The following is a 16,147-nucleotide window of genomic DNA, read 5'->3' on the forward strand; positions in this document are numbered from 1 at the left end:
CCCCCCAGGTTCTGTAAGTATTGAGACTCTGTTGATGGTTTTAGGAGCTACGGAGCATTCTTCAGAAAGGCAAGCTGACTTTTGAGAGCATTATGGAAAAACTGCGCATCAAGTATTCCGAGATGTACAGCATCGTCCCTGCGGAGGTCGAATCCCAGGCGGAAGAGTGCAGGAGAGCCCTAGAAGATGCCGACGAGAAGGTAGTGAGGATGTGTGTGCGCTGTGCGTGCGTGTGTACGTGCTGTTGTTATCAGGATGGGTGAATGGAAATAAGAAAATATCCTTTGACTGTCACTTTTTAATTTTCCTACTTCCAGCTCTGCCTGGTTTTATGCAGCTTATGTATTGAGTAGTGAGATAAACATGCTAGAAATAAATTCGGTAGGTACTGTAGTTTCAGACCATCTGTCTTTTTCTTTTCATCACTTGTCTTAGTTTTTCCCCCTTTACATTTTAATAGTTCATGTTATCTTTAACTTGGCTTGCTATTATTATTATTATATTATTATTGTTATTATTATGTTTTTACATTATTGTAAAGATCTTTAAGAACTGGGGGCTTGTATAATATTTTGCCTTAAAAATATTCCCCCTGGGGTAGGGGTGGGGGTGAAGAAAAAAAAATTCCCTCAAACAGTGAAAGAACAACCAAGGGCAGTAGGAATATAGATTTCATTGCTCACTTGATAGCATTTCAGCATGTAATGTCTTTTTAATGGTGATGTGGATGGAGTTCTCACAAAGCATCCTGGGAAAACCTAGCATGCAGGTCTGAAGGGAGGGTGTGTACTGTTCCATTGTGCTGGAAACAGGGGCGCTCAGCAAAACAGTTTCATTAGCCATTTCAGACGAACATGAGAAATTGTTTGGTCCCCTCTCCACAGGAGGGTTTTATGTTTTGTCTTTAAAGCTTAGAATTCCCATACTTTGATAAGTAAAACAAACCGCCACTAGAAACATACACTAGAAACATCACAGAGAAAACCAGGGCTCTCTGCTCATAGGAAGTAGCTACTGGGGTTTGCCTAGATGGTAGACAGGTGGGAATTACCTTTGTTTTTAAAGCGGCTTGAGAATAAAGTCGGTTATACTGTACACAACCAACCATATGGATATATAGAGCTATATAGATTTTCTTATAAAATGGATTTGCATACAGGAATCAGATTTCAAACTTAGACACTAGTGTTGAGTCCGATGGCTCACGCCTGTTATGTCAACATCCCAGAGGCTAAGGCAGGAGATTGTCGTGTATTGGAGGCCTGCTTGGGTTTCAGAGTGAGACAAATAAAGGAAAAACAAACCCCTCAGATGCTATCATGTGTCATTAACTAATCCCATGGTGGAATGTTCTCAGAACATGTGATTTGTATATAAGCACACAATCTCCTAATGTATTAGAACAGATATTTTGATTTAACATATGTATTGGCTGGTTTTGTGCATCAACTTGACACAAGCTGATGTTATCGCAGAGATAGGAATGTTACTTGAGGAAATGCCTCCATGAGATCCAGCTGTAAGGAATTTCTCAATTAGTGATCAAGGGGTGAGGGTCCCTTGTGGGTAGTGCCATCCCTGGGCTGGTGGTCTTGGGTTCTATAAGAGAGCAAGCTGAGCAAGCCAGAGGAAGCAAGCCAGTAAGTAACATCCCTCCATGGCCTCTGCATCAGCTCCTGCTTCCTGCTCTGTGTGACTTCCAGCCCTGACTTCCTGTGGTGATGAGCAGCAATGTGAAAGTGTAAGCTGAATTAACCCTTTCCTCCCCAACTTGCTTCTTGGTCATGATGTTTGTGCAGGGATAGAAACCTTGACTAAGGCAACATGCCAACCTCTTGGAACTTTGCTTAAGGGTTGCCATTATTTCTTCTTTTGACACTACCAAATATTTTGAGAGGAACTCAGTGTTATTTTTATGACTTTATGTGGAAAGCCTTACAAAGCAAGTTGATAATTAAAAAAAGTTTTTCATGTTTAAGGGTGAAGTTTTCCATTGTGAACTTGTATGTTTGTGACAAATGGAACGGACTTTTACTGGGTCATGAGTCTTAAGGAAGTCCATGGGTCCAGACCGCAGCTACATACGGTATCATGTCTGTAATCAGACGGCTGCTTACCCCTGCATCATAGTCTTGCCTAGTGTATCTAAATGGTAGTATGAATTTCAATCAAGAGAGTCACTGCCCATATCAGGTAACCTCATTGTCTGCTACTGTATCATATGGGCAAAAATTAATTAACTTAAAAAATGTATACAGGAGTAAATCGAGAGTTTAGAGGCCAGAGAGATGGCTCAGTGGTTAGGAACACTTGCTGTTGCAGAAAACCCTGGTCCATTCCCTAGGACCTACATGGTGGCTCACAACCATCTCCTCTCTCTCCAGTTCCAAGGGATCTAATGCCTTCCTCTGGCCTCCTCAGGCACCAGGCACACCCACGTGGTACACAGACGTACACGACGCAAAATACTCTTATACATAAAATAAGGCTAGAATATTAAATTGGTATTTAAAATGATGATCTTTATTACAGTATATGGCCTATGAATAAAAATATAATATGAAGGAATCACCAGCTCACTGTATGACAAGAGCTTGCCACTGGGACCCGGAGGCTTCTCAGGTTAAGTTCTACCAACACTTTGGTTGTGTGGGCTTGGCACTGAGTTAGCCATCAGCCCGGGTTTCAACTTCTACCAATACATCCTTATCTGCACTGGGGTAGTTTCTGCCTCAACCTGTGTGGATAGTGTTATGTGGATATCTTATGGCTGCTTATCAACAGGAGCTTAAAAAATAAGAAAACACACTGGCCAGGCCTTGGGAAAAACAATATATTCAATACTCTTAATCTTTCCTAGCACAAATTATTTTTTTAAGAAAATCATTTAGATTTAAAAAAAATTGTTGTGCTCAGTGGCTAGAGTTCTGGCTGCTAGGAAAACACACCAGAAACAGCAGAGACAAAGTCAGGCCTCTCCATCCTTAAGAAATAGCCTGAGGAGGTTTTTCCCAGCTGAACAGGAAAATGGGGATTACATTTGTTTTACATTGGCCTAAAACTAAAGTTGATCGTGTTCGACAGAGCCGTGTAGAAGACTTTCTTACGAAGGTCAGCATGTGTCAGGAAGCCTTTTCTTTTAGAAGTTCTTTCCTATTGATCACCTGATGCTTCAGAGAGCCCCTCAGCAGTGCTTCTGAGTGTAACATAAACTTTACTTATTTGAATAATCTTCTTAGATTATATTGAAAAGGCCGGGACAGGGGTTGGGGATTTAGCTCAGTGGTAGAGCGCTTGCCTAGGAAGCGCAAGACCCTGGGTTCGGTCCCCAGCTCCGAAAAAAAAAAAAAAAAAAAAAGAAAGAAAAGGCCGGGACAACAGACAGGCTAGTCTGCTCATCGAGCCTGTTACTAAACACATTAACGGTATTCTTTGGAGCCCTCTCCCATGGTATTTTAAAATATTTTCAAGTCAAAAAAGTGAGTACTGTTCAGAGTGGAGAGCTGAAACTGTACACACCAACCGTGACTTTCTCCCTTGTCATAGGTGAGCAGTGAGGTCTCTAAGAGCTCACCGTCGAGTGTCATGAGGGGGAAAATACAGAGGATTAACAACGGGCTTCAATGCATTGAAAAAATGCTGCAACAGAAAAGCAGAAACATTGAGGAAGCTCACGAAATCCAAAAGGTACTGTACCCCTTAAAGTAGCTCCAGCACGTGGTATTCTGTCTCACCCCTGTCCCCCCAACCCTGGACATGAATCGCTCAGTCAGCCCAAGATGAGTTTTTTGGATAGATCTGAAGCTCTAAGATCCGGAACTGGGGCTGAGGATGTAGTTCCGTTGGTAGAGTACTAGTCTTGCACACACAAAGCCCTGAGTGTGAGCCCCAGCACGGCATGAAACAGGGAATGGTGGCACATGTCTGTAGTCAGGGGACTCAGAAAGTGGAGACGGGTATCAGGGTCATCCCTGGCTACACAGGGAGTTTGTGGCCAGCACGGACTGAGGTCCTATCCCGGGTGGGTGGGTGGATGGATGATAGATAGATAGATAGATAGATAGATAGATAGATAGATAGATAGAGAGATAGACAGACAGATAGAGGGATGAAGTGATAGAGTGAAACAGACTCACTCACTCACTCACTCACTCACTCACTCACTCACTCACTCACTCACCTAAACAGATCACTGGAGCATCAGAGAAAGAGGCATAAACTCTCAGGCGCATGGAAGCGTTATTCTTGACTTTTGCTGTCCGGGCACTTGCCCTGACTCCTGACAGCCTCAAACTGGGAAATAATTCCCACAAATAAAGAGACAGTGAGGTTCTTTCTGTGGGAAGACTGAAGTAAAAAGTGAATTGGTTAGGGCTGAGAATTAATAAGTTTTTCTTTAGATTGCCAAGGTTAAATGAGAACATGAAAACACTCTTATCTCCGTTGTGAAACTGCTTAGGGAATAACTTTTTAGGTAAAAATGTAGATGAACAATATTCTACTTCTACATCCCCAAGGTAGCACCTGCTGTGAATTCGTATTTCCAGCTACACTTAGGATGCCCTCTCACAGCAAAGTTGGATTGTTATTAGACATAGTCTTGGTTCTCTCTCTCTCTCTCTCTCTCTCTCTCTCTCTCTCTCTCTCTCTCTCCTTCCTTCCTTCCTCCCTCCCTCTCCCTCCCTCCCTCCCCCCCCCCCTCTCTCTCTCTCTCTCTTTCTTTCTTTCTTTCTTTCTTCCGAGACCAGGGATTCTTTGTGTAGCTCTAGCTGTCCTAGAACTCACTCCTTGGACCAGGCTGGCTTCAAACTCAGAGATCCGCCTGCCTCTGCCTCCCGAGTGCTGGAATTAAAGGTATGTGCAACCATGGCCTGGCCAGTGTTGGTTCTTAAGCAGTGGAACCAGATCCTGCAAATCAGGTTTTGTTTTCCCAGGCTTGTTATTATACAAATACTAGGTGAGATTTGAAAATTTTACCCTTGAGCTCTCCCTCTGCCCACATAAGGTCTGATTTGAATTCAACCTATTAGTTTCTTGAGTCAAGAGCAGCTGTTGAAAGCTAATGCATGTTGAGAACTTTCCAACATTCTGCCAATTCCTGTGCAATAGACATTGTTAATTTTAATTTTGCACTTGAAGTTTTCTTTTGGATCCATGTATGTATGTATGTATGTATGTATGTATGTATGTATGTATGTGTATGTATGTGTATGTATGTGTATGTATGTGTGTATGTGTATGTGTGTATGTATGTATGTATGTATGTATGTGTATGTATGTGTATGTATGTGTGTATGTGTATGTGTGTATGTGTGTATGTGTATTTATGCATGTATACATAGATAAATCTAAATTGCCCTTTCTATTTTTGTTTGTATTTGCATTGGAATTCTCACTGCCATCCAGGCTGGCCAAAAATTCTGGATCTTAGGAAATTCTCTTGCTTTAGTTTCCCACAAGCTGAGACTAAGGACTACATCATCACCTCCCAGTTAAATAGCCTTTTTAAAACCTCTGGTGAACCTCCTGGCTTTTTCTCACTTAGGGCTCAATGGACTTTGTCTACTATTAACTATCCTTGGCTACCATCCAGGTCTTCCTGTCCTGTGATAGTGCCCTTGTACTGAAGTGGATATGCTTAGAATTAGAAAGTGAGTCCCAGTTTAGACAGCAAATGGTTGCCGGCTGTGAACGAACCAGTATGCATATGATGTTGTCTTGGCATTGCCAAGTGCCAGTGCCATGTGCAAACCAGTCATTACCCCCTCATGGCGTCTTCATTTAAATTAACTTAGCATTTCCTTCTCCAGAAAATATGGGACGAGCTCGACGTCTGGCACTCCGAGCTGAATGAACTGGACTCTGAGGTTCAGGACTTGGTTGAGCAGGACCCAGGACAGTCTCAAGAATGGATGGATAACTTGATGGCTCCTTTCCAGCAACATCAGCAAGTATCCCAGAGAGCAGAGTCCAGAACCTCGCAGCTCAACAAGGTGCAGACATGAAAACGAACATCTGCACCGCATGGTGGTTCCGAGAAGGGCTCAAACAAAGTCAGACGAAGGGTGACAGTCAGAGGCAGCCAGTCCTGTCGTGTTGTGACCACCCATCCTCCCCTGCTCTAGATGGCAGACCTCAGCAGGAGTCCAGGCACTCGTGTTTCCCTGGGTGAATGAAGACCCAGGAGTAGGCATGTAGGCCGCACTGTCTCCAGAGCCTTGGAAGACTGACAGTGAGAATGCAGTGTGCCATTTGGGAACACGGTCCTTCTCTACTCCAAAATAGTAGCTAAGCTTGGTGAGCGCCGAGCATGGTCCAGTTAGGACAGGATCCCGAAATGGGATATGATAGGGTCAGGGCCTGAAAGTACAAGCTTTGTGTTCAGAACGAGGCTGAAATGGGACTGGGCTAGTCAGAGCCCTGACTGGGAACCTTCATCCAGGCTCCACAGAACTCCTTAAACCCTTTTTACCTGTTGAGGACAAGTTGGAAGCAGGTGGAACTGTCCTTGGCCATGGTAAAGACCCAAAAGGCCTGGAATGCAACTGACCAACAGCAGCTAGCTCCCCAACCAGGGGTCAGCCCACCCAATCGCTACACTCTGACACACTTGCTTTCCATTCTTCCTCCCACAGGCCACGGTCAAGATGGAGGAATACAGTGACCTTCTGAAGAGTACAGAGGCGTGGATAGAAAAGACCAGTCATTTGCTGGCCAACCCCGCCTGCTATGACTCTTCGAGGACCCTGAGCCACCGTGCCAGCACCCTTCAGGTAGGACCTCCGGGGTTCACTCCGAGTCAGAGAACCTACAGAGTGCTGATCAGCAGCATCTGGGCTTTTCACCATCCATTTTGAAATGTATCCTTACCATCTCCATGCTAAGACACGGAGAGAAGCTTGGGATAGTGGCAGACATTAGAAATCAGACTTTGGAAGTCAGGTTCTGGGTCTTCTTGTCCTGTAGCGTATCTCTTTTAATGCTATAGTTATTCTATATCCCATGGGCCTCAGTTTCCCCCACCTATGAGGTAGTCATTATACTAGATGGTGTTGAAGGCTCACAGAATTCTAAAATGATAACCACTTTTCTCATTGCCTGGGTACAGGATCTGTGTGATCCCCTCTCCTGGTATTCAGGCACCAGTGGGAATGAGGTGAGGTAGCCACATTGCTCATTATGTTATGTCACGAGGCCAAGGCAAGGTGATGGTCAGTCTTATGAATGAGACGAGGTGGCCACATTGTCCATTAGGTCACGTCACGTGGCTAAGGCAACAAGATGGTTATTCTCATGACTGTACTACCTGTCACAAGCACTCAACGCCAAGGAGTCCGAGTAACAGACTATAGATTCTCCTGCTGCCTTGAAGAATATAGCCACCGTATTGATAAGATTGTGGGAACAGGTCTCCAGAGTAGCTTCTAGAAGTTGAGAGCAACCTCTGGCTCTAACACCTACCCTATGTCCGACAGTTGATCGATCATCAACAGTTTAAGTGAATCTGAAAGAAAACCTATAAGATGTCTGCTGTGTCCTAGCTTGACCTAGGCCTTGCCATGTGTGAGGCTGACCTTGAACTTCTGAGCCTTTTGCCTCTCTGCTTTCCCTGTGTAGAGATTTTGGCATGTGCCATCTGGCCTTCTTTATGTGGAGCTGAGATTAAACCCAGGGTTTCATATAAGCGAGGCAAACATTCTGCCTTCTGAGTTACATACAAGGCCCCATCTAGGTGGCTTTGTTTTTCATTTGCGCTTGGACACTTCTATACACACATGTCTATAATGATTCTGGTCATGTTCACCACCATTATTACCCTTTTTACCCCCTTTACTCTCCCACTGAAAATCTTTATCTTCCAGCAAGCCCCCTCCTACATTCATGTCTGTAAAACAAAAACCAAACAAACAAGCCAAGCTTGGGTATGTGGGGTATTAACAGGAGCACGGGCAGCTTGTCAGAGGTTACACTAGTAAAGAAGGAGATACTTCTCCCTAACAACCAACAACAACCTCTCCTCAGCTGGGAGGGAAGCTTCTAACCCCTGTGCCTCAGATGACCTCTCAGGGGCAGCCTTGTGGTTCTGTGAGTAGAAGCCCAACTATGCTAGGCCCGAGCCCTGGACCATAGCCATATAAATGTCTTTGGCTTTAAGCAGCTATGCTTATGGTAAGAAATAACCTGGCAGTAGAAATAGAAGTCAGGGGGCTGGAGAGGTGGCTCAGTGGTTAAGAGCACCGACTGCTCTTCCAGAGGTCCTGAGTTCAAGTCCCAGCAACCACATGGTGGCTCACAACCATCTGTAATGGGACCTGATGCCCTCTTCTGGTGTGTCTGAGGAGAGCGATGGTGTCCTCACATATAATAAATAAATAAATAAATAAATAAATAAATAAATAAATCTTAAAAAAAAAAAAGAAATAGAAGTCAGGTCAAACACGCCATGCCTCAGAAGATGTCTGCGCATCTCTCTCTGTGCCAGTCAGAGAGACAGAGCCAATGGAAGTGTTTCTCTTCTCGGGGCCATGGCTGCCAGGGGTTGTCCAGTGTCTGGTCAGTGTCTGGGTGGATTACAAAGGTGGGTTTTCTTTCTCTCATTATTAGGTCCTGAGAAAGAGTCACTAAGGAGTTGTTTTATAAGTTTCCATAGTAACCGGACCTCAAAGATGGTCTAAGTCCTTTATATATTTAAGGTAGCACAATGTTCTCCTGAGGACTGGCCTCTCCTCCCTGACAGTTGAGATTTGGTGGCACATTTTTGTCCTATGGGACCCGCTGTCTGTTTTCGCCCACTTTTCCTTCTGATTCCTTTTGCCCTCATCTCCCACTTCCCCACCCACCTTGGGTGATTCTCTACATCCCTAGACCATATTAGCTTTCTATTTTAAGTCAATTTTATGACTCATCATTTTTGAAAGAGTTATTTATTTTTATGAGTATATTGCCTGCGTGTCTAAGTTCACTGTGTGTTCAGTCCCAGTGGAGGCCACGAGGGGGCATTGGATCCTCAAGAGCAGGAGTTAACAGAAGGGTGAGCAGCCATGTGGGTGCTGGGAACTGAAGTGGGCTCTCTACAAGACCAGCCAGTTCTTGCTCTTACTCCTCTCCGCTCTCCAGCCTTGCCTCCCCCCATTTTATTATTTTATTTTAGTTTAGTTTAATTTAGTTTAGTTTTTGAGGCAGTCTCCTGCAGCCCAGGTTGTCTATGAACTTGGTATGATACCTCTGAGCCTCCTGTTTCCACTCCTGAGTACAAGGATTTCTGCCACACCACCACACCTACTTTAGATTTCCGCGACACCAGTGACAGATACTGTAACTTCTCACAGGCAAGACAAGCTCTCTACCAAGTGGGCCACGTCAGCACCCTGGACCTCATCAATTTTGAGAGTTTGCAAAGATAAAAGAGATTTAAAAAATGATTTAAAGCAAGCCATGAGCTCAGGAGAAAGGATATTTCTGCTCCCCTGTGCTGATGTGTGTCTTAAGTGTGAATGAGTTTCTCAAACTGTTGGGGGACATTCTAAGTGACTGGGCTAAGCAGAGGAAGTAAGGCAAGGGAATCCACGGGTTTATTTCCCACACAGTGGATCCTAGTAAATCCTCACATGGGCAGTATAAGAACTAGTCCTGTATAAAAATTTATTTAAATGACTGAAAGCATTCTCTGCCTAACATAAGAAAGTTTGTTTTGCTGGGCACAGGAGCAATCCACTGTGCTTAGAAGGCTAGGTTGGAGGATCGCATCCAGCCTGAGGTACATAGCAGCTTCTTTAACCAAGTTTTGTTTGTCTGAATTCGATGTCCACTTAGCACGATGTGCCTGCGCGTCATCCCATTACCACAGCCATCAGTGGTTGTCTCTTTGCATCGCTGAGTGATGCTCTATTGACTGCAACAACCTGCTTACCCCTTTACCATCTAACAGATACCTGGGTTGCTTCTCCGTGTCAGCTGTTGCCGTGCAACAAGCCAGCTCCAGGAAGTTTTGGACCCTTCAGACAACCAACATTTATTATCTGATGGGGGGTGCCTGCCAGCAAATGCTCAAGACACATTCCGGCACCCCCCACCCCGCTGACACTAGAAGCGCTCGTTGTTTTGTTCTGAACACGGAAGTGCCCGGGACCTAGAGCTTCTGAGACCGTTCATTACATTCTCTTGGATCTGAACTTGATGGATTCATTTCATCAAACTGGCATTTCCCTCTTTTCTTCTTATTTATCCAGATGGCTCTGGAAGATTCTGAGCAGAAACACAGCCTTCTACATTCAATTTTCACCGACCTAGAAGATCTGTCGATCATTTTTGAAACAGATGACCTAATCCAGACCATCCAAGAGTTAAGTGAACAGGTGTCAACTTTACAGCAGCAGATAGTGGAGGCCCTCCCACACGCCCAGCAGGTGGCAGACGTAAGTGACGGATACTGTGTACTGTGTACTGAGTACTGTGTACTGAGTACTGTGTACTGTGAACTGTGTACTGAGTACTGTGTACTGTGTATTGTGAACTGTGTACTGTGTACTGAGTACTGTGAACTGTGTACTGTGAACTGAGTACTGTGTACTGAGTACTGTGTACTGAGTACTGTGTACTGAGTACTGTGTACTGAGTACTGTGTACTGTGAACTGAACTGTGACTGTGTACTGAGTACTGTGAACTGTGTACTGTGTACTGTGTACTGTGTACTGTGTACTGTGTACTGTGTACTGTGTACTGTTCTTTGGCACATTCTGCCAGGAATCACCCCCAAATCCTACAAAAGCACAGTAAGCAGATAGAATTTTTATTGATGTTTTCTTGGGTTACATTTTACTTTGTACAACTACGGCAAGATTCATGTCCCCATCCTTCACCCAGAAGTAGTCTAGCTCCGGGCATGAAGAATCCTGATAAATACACTTATATTATTCTTCTCTCCCTGACCGATGCCTGGGGTCAGTTCTTAGTTACCGCTTTCCCAAAGCCGTAGCGTGCTTCTGTGATTTTTGGTGGTGACTTTACCATGCGTTCTATAGTTTGGTACAGATTCTTAAACAGTAGGTGGAAAAAAATACATTTTAAGCTGGGTAACGGTAGTGCACGCCTTTAATCCCAGCACTTGGGAGACAGAGGTAAGTGGATCTCTATGAATTTGAGGCCAGTCTGGTTTATGGAATGAGTTCTAGGACAGCCAAGGCTACACGAGAGTAACCCTGTCTCAAACAACCAAATTTAATAATAATAATAATAATAATAATAATAATAATAATAATGTTAAGTAAATACATTTTAATGTAATTTCACGTGTCATAATTTAGCTATTTCTATAAGTAATTACTGTACTTTAGCACTGTTGCTTTCAGACTGCTAACACTTTCTTCAGTATTGTGTGTCTCCCGGCTGGTGTAATTTTAAGCCTTCAGCCTTTCTCCGTCGTCCTCATTTTCAAAGCCTCTCTGGTCAACTGCATCCTCTTCTTATGTCGGATCCGTCCTGACCTCTAAGCCCAGGCCCGAGCGCTCGCGGTTGCTCAGAGCACGTCACCCTGTCGGTGGCCTTCACACATCTCAACTTCTCCTAGCACTTTCCTCTAAGACCCTTGGCCCAGTTAGAGACATTGACACTGAGAAAATTAATCATTAGACGAGAGATTTAGAGTTGAAATTAATCCGAGAGGTTATGACATCACTCAGCAGCTCTCTGCTCTGCAGGAGCTCACTGGGGGGTGGGTAGAAAACCCCAGCAGTTTTCCAGCTTCTCTTGTTAAGGGTGACTTTATCTTTTTTTTTTTTCTGCTTGATGGGAATGTCCAAAATGCCAGACCTACTGTGTTTGCATATTTAAACACATTCCAAAGATAAATTTAAAGAGTTTGTAGACACTCGAGAGTTTAGTCTAGAAGCTGGCTTGGAAGCATGCCAACTTCTGTTTTCCCGAGCAACTGAAAAGTGACCCAATGAATATCTTGACTCCACAATGCCTTTTTTGTTTTGTTTTGTTTTGTTTTGTTTTGTTTTGTTTTGAGACAAGGTTTTTCTCTGTAAAAAAGCCATGGCTGTTCCGGAACTTGCTCTATAGACTGGGCTGGCCTCGAAATCACAGGCATCTGCGTGCCTCTGCCTCCTGATTGCTGGGATCACAGGCGTGTGCCACCATGCCTGGCTTCCCCAGTGCTTTCTAGTGCAGTTTAGCCCAGCATTTTCTATTAAAAGCCATTCAATGGTTTATGTGTGTGAAACTTAGTTATTAAGCAGGATAAGTGGCAAATACCCTTTGGTTAGGTAAGAGGCTAGAGAATAGAATTAATAACAGCATATTGTGGGTCACAGATTATTAATGTACAGCAGGGAATACAGGGGCGTGTCTCGTGTCTCCACTGTAGGATGTGGTCGCGATCGAGTCTGAAGTTAAATCAATGGAGAAAAAGGTTGCAAAGATCAAAGCTATCCTGTTATCCAAAGAAATATTTGATTTTCCACCTGAAGAACATCTCAAGCATGGGGAGGTATGGATGAATTATTTTTGAAAGCATTTTTTAAACTAATATTGTCTGCCTAAAAATATGTAACCATAGAGTTTGACCCAATGTGTTGGGTCCATTCAAGTAATACAGATGAGATTGGAAATAACTGTTAATACATGTGAAAATATCTTTGAAATATTTTGAGTTTTTATTGCATGTATACGAGTGTTTTCCTAAACATGTCTATGTACCACATGCACAGAGTGCCCTTAGGAAGCCAGAAGGCAGTGTAGGATCCCCTGGAACTGGAATTACTGTCATGAGCCACCATGTGGGTGCTGGAAACATCCTAGGTGGAAGAGTGGCCAGTGTTCTTAATCACAGTGTCATAAAAATCATCTAAATTGTATTTATAGCATTCCTTCTGCAACAGTAATTTTCTGCAGGTTACCTTATCATGTAAGCTTAGCCCTCCCAAGGCCTTGAGCGCTTTTGTGAGCCGGTGGGGAGTTTCTGATCAAAGCAATCATATTTGCTGGCTTTGAATGCTTCCTGGGTGTTCTCTCTCTCTCTCTCTCTCTCTCTCTCTCTCTCTCTCTCTCTCTCTCTCTCTCTCTGTCAGTACTGAGTCCATTAGCTAAGTTATAATTTATGAAGAACCACACTCAGTATCCCAGCAAATATACAGACTTGTGATCTCCAGCAGGCACTTTGAGATCAGGGAGACCTGAGTTCAAATCTCCCTGCCATGCAGTCTAAACTTAATTGGATCTTCTTCCTTCTGGGAACCCAGTTTCCTTGCCTGTGGAATGGAGGTTAGAGTACTTCCCTTTTCGGGTGAAATGAGGTCATTAGCTATGAAGTCGGTAATAATGTTTAATTTGGCCAGATACTTGTGTTCGATTCAGGGAGCATTTTTTTTTTAAGAACTCCTGCAGGAAGCCCTGGGATTTGTACAGTTGCTTTGAAAGACTCAGGACCTGTCTAGTAACAGCATACAGAACTAAGTCACAATCCCATATAGAGAGGAGAAGGGAAGAAGTTAGGAACTGGTGGTCTTACTGATGATGTAGTGTTTGGAAAGTAGGTCCTTCCCCAAACATGACCCTTAACCACTACCATACCTCAAATCTGAATTAAGGAAATGCTTTAAAAATCACAACTACAGGGCCGGAGAGATGGCTCGATGGTTAGGAACATATCACTCTTGGGGAGGACCTGAGTTGGATTCCCAGCACGTGCATACACTCACAATTAAAAATAAAGTATTTGTAATTGAAATTACATATCGAAGACTAATATTATAAATATTTTAATTTGCACCAAGTAAACTTGCATTGGCTTTTGTGTGAGAGGTGTTTGTTTGTTTGTTTGTTTGTTTGTTTTTGTTTTTGTTTTCATTCCTGTACTGGTCTTCCTCGCTGCCGTTAAGGTCATACTGGAAAACATCCATCCCATGAAAAAGACCATCGCGGAGATAATGACTTACCAAGTGGAGCTGAGGCTACCCCAGACGGGAACCAGACCCCTGCCTGTGTTTCAGAGGACAAGCCAGCTTTTACAAGATGTGAAACTCTTGGAAAATGTGACTCAGGAACAAAACGAGTTACTGAAGGTGAGCGCTCGGTTTATGACACGAGTTAACTTAGTGCATGAAAATGTCCAGTAAAAGTTGGCCGCATGCTCCGTGCCCTTTGGCTTCTATTGCTGATAAAGGGGAGGAAAAGTTTACTTAGCTTGGCATATCCTGGGTCATAGTCCATTGAGGGAAGCCTAGGCAGGAACCTGGAGGCAGGAGCTGAAGCAGAAGCCATAGAGGAGCCAGTACTTACTTACTAACTTGCTCAGCCAAGTTTCTTTTACTATCCATGACCACCTGCCCAGGGGTGACACTGACTCCTATAGGCTGGGCCCTCCCACATGAAGCGTCAACCAAGAAAATGCCCAACAGACTTACCTATGGGTCAATCTGATATTCACTCTTCCCAGATGACCCTGACTTGGCTTGTGTCAAGTTGACAAAAACAAAAACCACCCTTTGTAGTTTTCAAGCTTAATTGAAAGCAGTTGTTTTTCCAGAGGTGGCATTTAGTTTAAATAAGTAAATAAGTCCGTGTCCATCCCCCACCCCCACCCCCACCCCCGCCCCCACCCCACGTTCCATAACCTTGGCTTTGGTTGAGAGCATCAGCATTCTGTTGTCTGTTGTGTCTGTTAGTTCTGCTGTTAAAAGGACCTGTGTGTGTGTGAAATAAGGGAAAGAGAATTCAAGCCTGATGGAGGCCGTTCAGCCTCTGGAGACTGCAGATCTGTAAAGGAAGCAGCACACAGCAGTGTCCTGTCCACCTCAATCACTCTTCCTGTGGATGAAATGCTCAGTGTATTCCCCAACACCAGGCATAGGTAGCCCAGGGCTGTCTATGTCTCAGGGAGACCTGTGTCCGAAGAGTCAGTCAGTGGAAGACCGAAGAGTCATGTGTGTCAGGGTTAGTTCCTGTGCAATGAGGCAGGAGTTTTAATTCTAGAATCTTCTGGTGTTTTTCCATCCTGGGGGTCAGTTTGTTCTGATAACATCTTCCCATTCCTCTCAGGAGGGTTCCCCACCCCTCCGTAAGTTTTATTACCCCACCAGTCTCAAGCCAGAATCATCAGAGTTTATATTCCTAGGCGAACAGCCACTCCCCTAGAACAGAAATCATTGAAAGACCCTTGAACCCCACAGGCACACGGGGCAGAAACTGTGTCTCTTGCTTTGGAAGGGCTGTATCTTCTTCTAAAACTCCCTTTGCATTGAAGTGGACATCCTGTTCCTCTAACGTTGGGGGACCCCATTCTCCCTGATTTGAAGCTTATCAACCCTCTGGCCTCTGGCCTGGCTACTAATCAAGTGATGTCATTTCTCTCCTAATACCAACAGAGGGGAAGGTGACCAGTATTCACTGTACCTTTTGAAAACGTAGTTTGTAAGTGAAGTAAAAAGTATCAAATGTGATGGATATTTTTAATCTTGTCTATCTTTCTGGGCCTCTAGTCGGGAAAGGAAAATAACCTAACTGTGCTTTAAAGAGGCCTCTTCAAGAAGAAAGAGGAAGATGGTGGAGGATATATAGGTGTGTGTGTGTGTGTGTGTGTGTGTGTGTGTGTGTGTGTGTGTAATATGTAATTTTTTGTTATGTTAGGCATCAAATTGTGTGGTTAACATTTTCCATTTTACTGTGTGGAAATCACATGTGCCCCTCATATATTTCAAAGCGAGTAAGTCATTGGTAATGAAAAATATTGGAATATAAGACATTTCTTTAGTTCCCACGTGAGTGGGACCATCACACACACACAATTCTGAAACTTTCTTAAATGGTGTATATGACATAACAGTAATTTCATAAGACTTTATGTGAGCATGCTATAAAATGTTTCGCTAAATAGGGTCCCTAGATTAGAAATATGTAAGAGTGTGGCTAGAGAGATGGCTCAGTGGTTAGGAGCACTGGTTGTTCTTCTAGAGGTCCTGAGTTCAAATCCCAGCGACCACATGGTGGCTCACAACCATCTGTAATGGGATCTGAGGCCTTCATATATGCAGACAGAACACTCATACATTAAATAATATATATTAATGTATATAAATAGATGAAATTTTTTTAAAGAAAGAAATACATCAGAACAGAGAATCATTTAATTTGATTTGTGCCTCACGC

At 43.8% G+C, this 16,147-nt stretch overlaps 1 protein-coding gene across 16 annotated transcripts in view; it reads left to right on the plus strand.

The window, feature by feature from the left end:
• Syne2 (spectrin repeat containing nuclear envelope protein 2) overlaps positions 1-16,147 on the plus strand; it is a 311,183-nt gene that overhangs the window by 176,626 nt on the left and 118,410 nt on the right. For all 16 annotated transcript variants that reach the window (XR_015622059.1, XR_015622060.1, NM_001427326.1 and 13 more), the window contains 7 exon segments: positions 45-200; positions 3,547-3,687; positions 5,811-5,993; positions 6,636-6,773; positions 10,230-10,415; positions 12,369-12,491; positions 13,882-14,064. Coding sequence is in view for 14 of the 16 variants with exons in the window: in NM_001427326.1 (NP_001414255.1) it covers positions 45-200; positions 3,547-3,687; positions 5,811-5,993; positions 6,636-6,773; positions 10,230-10,415; positions 12,369-12,491; positions 13,882-14,064 (1,110 nt within the window). In the remaining 2 variants the exon portion in view is untranslated.

Source organism: Rattus norvegicus, chromosome 6, assembly GCF_021556685.1.
Source record: "Rattus norvegicus strain SHRSP/BbbUtx chromosome 6, alternate assembly SHRSP_T2T, whole genome shotgun sequence".
Classification (NCBI taxonomy): Eukaryota; Metazoa; Chordata; class Mammalia; order Rodentia; family Muridae; genus Rattus; species Rattus norvegicus.